Source organism: Colletotrichum graminicola (assembly GCF_000149035.1).
Source record: "Colletotrichum graminicola M1.001 genomic scaffold supercont1.10, whole genome shotgun sequence".
NCBI classification, from domain to species: Eukaryota; Fungi; Ascomycota; class Sordariomycetes; order Glomerellales; family Glomerellaceae; genus Colletotrichum; species Colletotrichum graminicola.
The window spans coordinates 881618-889507 of NW_007361014.1; the positions used below are offsets into that span (position 1 = coordinate 881618).

The window sequence follows — 7890 nt, forward strand, 5'->3', positions numbered from 1 at the left end:
TCGGGAGAGGCAGTATGTGAGCATTCCGAGCTTTCCATCGCGTAGTTATGACTAAGCGACAGATCGACCCATATTGGGGCAGGTGTCTCGCCACACTATCCTACGTTACCGGTACCTTCACGCCTCGTCCATAAAGTATACCGCCAGCTTCACTCCATAGCACCACATCTTTAGACGGGCGACTTGATCACGAGAAAATCTTATCAATTTACTCAGTCCACTTGCTGCTGTGCTCGACCTACATGACCCTCTGACTTTCGCAAGTCATTCGTGGTATACATTTCTACTAGCCGGACTACGGTGAGCCCCGCCCCGCCTACCCTTTTCTTGCCCTGTATAGCGTTTCAACAGGCCGCATATTAGTATTAGTTAAATTATATAAAAGGGATATCTTATAGATTACGTAATAAATTATAATATAAAATATAGTTATTACTTATTATATTAGTTAGTTATAAAGTGAATCTAGACTTTTAGGTAGTATACTAGTGGTGAGGTGGATACTGCTAAGGGAGGCAGTATGTTATGTAAATATCACGTGACCACCTCCCCTAAAGCATACCTACCGTATACCAACAAAAAGAAACTCTCAACGCCATGCCCAGATTCCCATCCACCAGCAACCTCCCAACAACCGTCAACTGTCAGCTCGTGAGGTTTCTTGACCGTAGCATCAATCGAATCATCCGTCTCAGCGCCCGCCCCGGTCCAGAACATGGCCTGGTACGTACACTTGGTCTGTCCCATCCCGGGGCCAGTCAATGCACCCACGTACTCTGCAAGAATGCGAAGCTCAGAAGGAGCGGCAATGCTATGGCGAACTTCCTCAAGGCATTTTCTAGACGGGAGAAATACAACTCTCGATCACGGCTGAGTGGAATAGACCACCCGCAACCGTCAAGATCGCAAAGCGGTGCAGGTTCATCAAACTTGGTGAGCATATCTTCTGGACTCGATATCAAGGTCCGGGCATCATTCCGAGCCAGGACGCTCTTAAAACAGTCTATCCTCATGTCTTCGGCTACATCTCCCCAATCTTCCGGGTCTAGCTAAGCCTGCGTGGCAACTTGCACTAGATATTTGGATTAGTCTGACTTCATAAAGACTATCCTTGACACCTACGCACCATAGACTTCAAGGGCACGGCGGTTACGTTCAAGCAGCGAGGCTCCGGTTCATAGGTATTTATGATGGGGAGCCTGGTAAATCGAGGACAGCTTCAGCATACTTCTACATCCTCCTTTTCGTCCCCTTTGATGGCCACCGAGGCGCTCGCGTGTTATAACCATGTCCTATGAAGTGAGACACATTGAACACCAATCAGGACCACATTCCTCATCATGCAAACGTGTCTGAAAACGAGTTTTTGTATTCTTAGGTGCCAAACGAGAATGGGTAGTAGTAGACACACTGCTTTTTTTTTCGCTGGTTCATCATCATATCCTTCCCGAAACCAACCAGTACCTTCCTCATTAGAGCGCTAAGCGCCAACAGAGCGAACGCTGGCTGAGATGTATCATTTTTTGTTCCTCCTCACCTTTTTTGCCCATACATAATAATGACATGTGCATCTCGGTAATCTATGTTCCGTGTAACTTCTGGTTGAGACCTAGCAAGAGTTGCTTCACCGAGTTCATCAAATGCAACTCGATCCCCTCAAAGCCCGCCGCTGGCGATCCCGACGTGCTGGCTTCCGCGGGCGGCGGCACGATGCTCGCGTCTGCCAGACCCAGTACCCGGTCAATGGCAGACAGAGTCACTGCTTCGGCTGTACCCTCGCCAATCCTGACCTTGAGGGCGTTCGACGAGACATTCTTGAAGCCGACCAGCGCGTTGAAGACCTTGGGGTCGAAAATGCTACTGGGCCCAGTCGGGGTTGGCGTGCCTCCCGAGCCGGGTGTATTGCTCCGCGTGGAGAAGCCGTCTAGGAGCTTCTGTATGCCCTTCATGCAGATATCCTCCATCGTCTGGTTTTCTGTGGCCGTGCTCTTGAGCCCCAGACAGCGGTTGAGGGCGGACATGACGATGGCTTCGGCCTTGGGGTTCTTGGCCTTCTTTAGGTTTTCAATGAGGCCGTTCTTCAGGCCATTGACAGCGGATAACAGCCTGGGCTGAATGACAGGGCGGGGTTCGGCTTGCGCTGGCGGTGTGGGGGTGGGTCGGGCTTGCTGTGGTGCAGCAGCGGGTATCTGTGGTGTTCGTGCTCCAGGGGTGGCGGCCGGAGCAGGTTGTGGTGGTGGCGGCGGTGCTGATGCCGCCGAGGCGGCGGCGGCGCCGTCTTCCGTCTTGACGGCCGGGTGAGTTGGAGGCGGTCTTGGCGCATATGGTGAACTGTAGGTAGACGGCTGTCCTGCGACGCCTTGAGGCCGAGCAATGGCGGCGGCAGCCCCGTAGCCAGGGAGCGTTGCCGGCGCAACTGGTTGGGAGGCCACTGGCGGCGCAGGCTGACCAGGGGTCGGCGTCGCGCCTGGGGGCGAGTACTGAGGCGTTCTCGCTACTGCTTGCGCTTGTTGCCCTGTGTAGGCTTGCGCGTGGTAATTGTGCGGCAGGTGTTGGTAGCCGGGGGGCATATGGCCTTGCTGCTGCTGGGCGTACTGAGTGTACATCGGGTGGCTGTAGTGACCGTAGCCCGCACTCACGGATCGATCTGGCGACGAGGCCTTGCGTTTCTTGCCGGCATCGAGCTCGACGCCGGGCACTCTCGACCACAAGCCTGTCGTATCGTCCTTCTTGAAGGCCTCGTTCCCAATGAGGTTGTGCCGTACACTGGATTCCCAGCCCTTGGTCTCTGTATGGAAGTAGAACCAAGGGTATCTTTGAGTAATCCGTTTGTAAATCTGTTTGAGCGTGAGGCCATCGGGCCCTGCTGCAGTGAGCGTCTCGTCGATGAGTACCCCATAGTTCTTGTTTGGCTTCTGCAGCTGTTCCTCGGTGTAGTCCTCGATCTTGAGTTCCAGGGGTGGCGACTTGGGCCGGACCTTCTTGTCCTTCTTCTCCTTGGCCCGCCTTTCGGCGTCTGATCCTTCTGCGCCATCTTCGCCCTTGGGCTTCCGAGGCTTATACTTGCGCTTCTCGGGCCGATCGCCCCCTTCTTCCGGTAAGGGATGTTTCCGTGGGCGCCCAACCTTTCTCTTAATGGGAGGCTCACCTGGAGGCGGCTGTGGCAATGTCTTCTTCGCCATCTCCTGTTGTGCCTTTTTGAGCAGCCGTTGCTCGCGTTTGGACATGAAACCGTTCTTCGGTGGCCTGCCAGGCCCTCGCTTCTTGTTGGGGTAGCCCAAAGGTGCTCCTGCTCCCATCAAAAGATGTGCCATTTCTTGCTCCTCTGATTTGACTTCAGTGGTTGGTTGGATATTCTCTGCTTCCTCGCCATACTCATGGTGCGCTTCTCCCTCGGCATCAGCGTCATCAGCGTCGGCATCGGCATCAGCCTCTGCTGCTTCAGCTGCCTCGGCCGCCTCAGCTGCCGCCTCTGCCGCTTCGGCTTCGGCCGCCTCTGCCTCGTCTGCTTCTGCTTCTGCACGTTCGGCCTCACCTTCTGCCTCGGCTTCAGCGTCTCCTTCAGCTTCATCATCTTCCATGCCGATGTCAGACAGGCCCGCGTCAGAAGGTGCAGGCGAGCTGAGCGAGGAGTCGCTTGTGTCATCCAGGCCGTCGCCATGTGACGCCTCAAACTCGAAGCTCATCTCCTTTCCGCCTGTCGGATGCTTCTTCTTCTTGAGTTTGTCCTCCTCGAGATATTCTTCAGCGCCCGTCCGTCCTTCCGGCACACCGTTGATGACGAAGCGAAAATCGACGTCTTTAATCTGTAGTTGGTCGCCACTGCGCAGCACGGCGACACCCTCCTTGTGGTGCACGTCGTCAATGAAGAAACCGTTCTTATGGAGCGGGATGGCCTCGAAGACCCCTTGTTCCTTGTTGAACTGGATCTTCAAATGCTCCCTTGATATGGCTTTCGTCTTTTTCGCTATGTCAGGTCCTGGCGAATGGATGCCGATAAACGGAACGTGATGGGGAGAGGGCCGTAATGAAGCGAGATCGACGGCTGCCGCGCCGGGTGTGTGCGAGACGTACTGGCGATTTGAGATGAAATTCTCGTCTGCCTCGTCTTCTTCCGGCTGCTTCTGCGAAGATCCGGTGCTGGTCGTCTTGCGACGCTTGGCCGGTCGACCGTCACCTTCGCTATCGGATTCGGGACCCAGCATGCCTCCTTCCTCGCTGACGTACGACTTGCTGAATTTCCTTTGATTGAAGGGTTCTGGAGGTGGCAGTCCGTCGCGTTCGTATTCTTCCGCCCTTTTGCGATACTTCTCGTCTCTCTTCGCTTGCATTAGAGCCTTTTGATCACGGCCGATGATAACGGCATACGTGGTCATCTGGAAAACACTGTCGGCGAATTCTATACGGGCGAAGGATTCCAGGCCTTGTGTCGCGGCGGCGAGGTTGTGTGTGCTTGCGACGAGAGGATCGTTGCCGTTGCCAATTGTGCTGGGGAGGGTGACCTGAGCTGGCGTGACGGTCGGGGGCGGTGACATCTGGTTGGACAACTGATTGCCGGCCATGTGCGCAAGCGCCATCATCATGTATGCGTGGTCCATGTTCGGAATTGGGGTATGTGGGAAGGACGAGGACGAGGCGAAGGGGCCAGCGTCCATGTGAGCTGCTGAGGCCGGGTGCGACATTGTCGCAGGCGGAGCGCTGTCTGCGTCGGCTTCGGCCATAACGGTGTCGGCTGGCCCCGGCGTCGATTGGCGTTTGCTCGACGTGTCGTCGTTGGATGGCTGAGCTGTATCGAATGCTTCGGCACGCGACGGCGGCTGTTGGTGATCGGCAGCGGCGGTGGTCGCGGTCGCTGTCGCGGTTTCTGTCGTGTTGTGGTCGTCGGAGTCAGGTCGGCCGGGTGTTGTTGGCGTCGTCTTGTTCTTGGGCGGCGGCGTGGTCGGCAGGTTCGCCAGGCCATTTTGGCCGGCGTTGGACGAAGTCATCGCTGCTCTGTAGTCGGACAGACCAGCTCCTTCGCCGTCGGCAAGCCAAGAGAGGCGTTTTGGTCAGTCGCGACAAGGTTGGACCTGATGAGGCTGCGAACAATGCGAGAGATGCCAGAAAAATTACAAGTCATTCTTGCCGCGATTGCAAGGTCGACGGAGGAAGTCGCGACGCTGATTGGCCGCTCGGTGGGCTTCACCTGGATCATGGACTAGCCTTTCCCCGCGCTGCGCAAGTACCCAGGTACCTTTTTCTGTCTCTCCTTCCCTTTGAAAGGAGGAGCGAGCGGCCAGCCCAGCCCAGCCCAGCCAGACACCGATACCGACCCAGCCAGTCCCTTGACCCTCTCTCTGCCCGTTCCCTCCCTCGTCCCCCCTTCTCTGCGTCCCTGCCTCCCTTTTTTCTCCGGTAGGTATCATGCCTACCTGCCTCCTGCCGTCTGCCTACTATTATTACGGATACACCCATTCATTTCGATTCAATTGGGAAGCAACGACTGGCCACGGAAAGCACCATTGCTCAACGCTCATCCACCAATGCAGCTTCCCACAACGCCACACCCCTCCCCGACACTGATGGAAATTTGATGACTCATCTGCGATGGAGCCCTTCATGCGCCTCCGCACTCCTTGTCAGTTGGTTCAGACCTGGACCCGGCGCTCTGGTTCGATCAGTTGTCTTGCGGTGAGCGGGAGGGTGTTCACGATGCGTCTCGGTCAAGGTCCGAAACACCTCTAGTCGACTCGGGAGAGGGATGGGATCAATGTCGCGCACACCACCCTGCGTAGATCGCCCAAACTTTCTTACCTTGGTTCCCACTTCTCTCGGTCAGGGCCCAATGGCGAACGGCCTGTCGGTGAAGGAGACAATGTCCATACCGCCATCCCACTTGCGCGTACTACCGCGGGATGCCAGCCACTGACAGTGCAGAGTCTGACGTACGAAAGGGTTCAGTCATATGAGGCTGTGAGATCGCCATCAAGGTACTTTGAGTCTCCCTTGTTCTGTTCATTGTATGTGTCGGTCGAATGCGTCAATATCAAGCCGATGCATTTGAAAAGCCTGCCAGACTACCGCCATATAAAACAACCTATCAAGCAAGCGCGTGTGAAGGTTAACGGCAGCAAACCGAGCACAACTATGGTTTATGTCACAGCAGCTACTCTTAAGGAGGAGCTCGATAGAAAATGTCTACCCACATGAGGGTCCCATGTGTAATGAATTCTTCCGTGCTCTTGAGGAGGCGCTGGAGAGAGAGAGAGAGAGAGAGAGAGAGAGAGTCTCGCAGAATCAAGGACCCGATCGGGTACCCTTCGTAAAGATCTATAAATCGGCATATCTGATGCGAAACAGGTAAAGACGTTCCGAGTACATTGTATATATTTCATGGACGACTCTTTGCGTAAATCTCACAGGTGTTAGGTAAGGAGGCAGACACTCGACTCGTCGGGAACCTTCCCAGAACAGAGCCGTGACGCGTTCATCTCAGGAGCGGCGCAGTCTCGCCACCAGTAAGAGATCTCCTGCCCTCCCACCACTTCTGCGTCCTGTCCGAGAGCCGGTACGCCCAGAAACACAACATGCCCGCGACGAAGCCAATGGCGTCATTCCGGAACGCGAGAATGCCCGCCGTAGTCATCAGCATGACCGTCCACCTCTCGGTCCTCTCGTCGTCCGACAGCGTGCGATGCTGCCTCGTGATGCCTCCGCCGTCGCCGCCGCCCCCGTTACCGACGGAGCTCTCCCAGAGGTCCGAGGCGCCGTGATTCAGACTGTGGCCGACCTTGGCCAGCTCCAGGCCCGCGGCGATGACCATAACGCCCAGAAGGCTCTTGGGGTAGTGCCTGAGCAGGTCGACGAGGGAGTTGCCGAAGACGACGCCCAGGATTAGCTTGAGCAGGCCTAACATGATGATGCTCGCGCCGCTGCGCGCCCCGAAACGGTACTGCGCCGCGAGCCCACCGGAGCCGTGGCACACGGGCATGGCACCCCACCACGTGCCGATGAGGTTCATGAGGCCGACGCTCGTGCCCACGGCGGTCACCGATGGTGTGGGCATATCCGGCAGCAGGTCGGCGGCGAGGGCGCTGACAGCGATGACGGAGTTGAGGGTGGTGAGCGGGAGCTGACCAATGGCCATAGACAGCGGCTTGTACTTGAACCAGTTGAGGTCCCAGTGGAACCAGTGAGGCTCCCAGGGGTCGACCACGCGGAGGATATGGACGTTGTTATGCTCATGTTCCTTCAGGGCGACGAAGGCGAAGACGAGGGACAGGACGAAGACGAGTAGCGCGTAGGGGAAACGCGGGAGCCTCTGGGTGAAGATGAGCACGAGGAAGGCGGCCAGGGCCCAGAGTCTGTTGTCGACGACGGGATGCGTCCAGTCCAGATCGCGTAGCAGCCCGGAGCCGGCGGCCATGACAAGGGAGAGGCCGGCACCGAGCTGAATGCCCTTGACGACGGGGACAGGAACGTTCCTGGTGACCCAGTGGAGCAGGCCGGTAAGGCTCATGACAAGGACGGCCAGACTGACCCACTGGCCGGCGGCCATGACAGTCTGAATCTTGCCATACTCGGGGCGTGAGATGGCGGCAGCGGCGATGGCCTAGGGTTACTGGGTTGGCATGTTCACTTCCAGAGAGAGCAGCGTTCCACATGGGTGCTTACCTTCATCGGCTGGACAGGGAGCGGGATGCCGAATACGGCGCCGGTCACGACATTGAAGATGCCGGAAAACACTAGTGTACTGTCCAGATAAATGGAGCCTTGTAACGCCAGTGCAATCATCAAGGGAAGGAGAGTGCCGAGGTCGCCCAGAGCGCCAGAGATCTCGGCGAGGGGAGACCGGCGAAGGGTCGCGGCATTGTGGCGTTGGACTCGTTTCAGATGACTTAGAACCGACAT

The 7890-nt window shown here is 56.7% G+C and overlaps 2 protein-coding genes across 2 annotated transcripts; both read right to left on the reverse strand.

Annotated features, from left to right (window-relative positions):
* Window positions 1-1580: 1580 nt before the first annotated feature.
* Window positions 1581-4985, reverse strand: GLRG_03524 (fork head domain-containing protein; the record flags this gene model as incomplete). The annotated part of the gene is made up of 1 exon (XM_008094209.1): window positions 1581-4985. The coding sequence occupies one exon, from the start codon at window positions 4983-4985 to the stop codon at window positions 1581-1583; it is 3405 nt and encodes a 1134-aa protein (XP_008092400.1).
* A 1481-nt stretch (window positions 4986-6466) lies between these two features.
* Window positions 6467-7890, reverse strand: GLRG_03525 (sulfate transporter; the record flags this gene model as incomplete). Its single annotated transcript, XM_008094210.1, has 2 exons — window positions 6467-7591; window positions 7654-7890. 2 exons carry the CDS (start codon window positions 7888-7890, stop codon window positions 6467-6469), a joined length of 1362 nt encoding a protein of 453 aa, XP_008092401.1.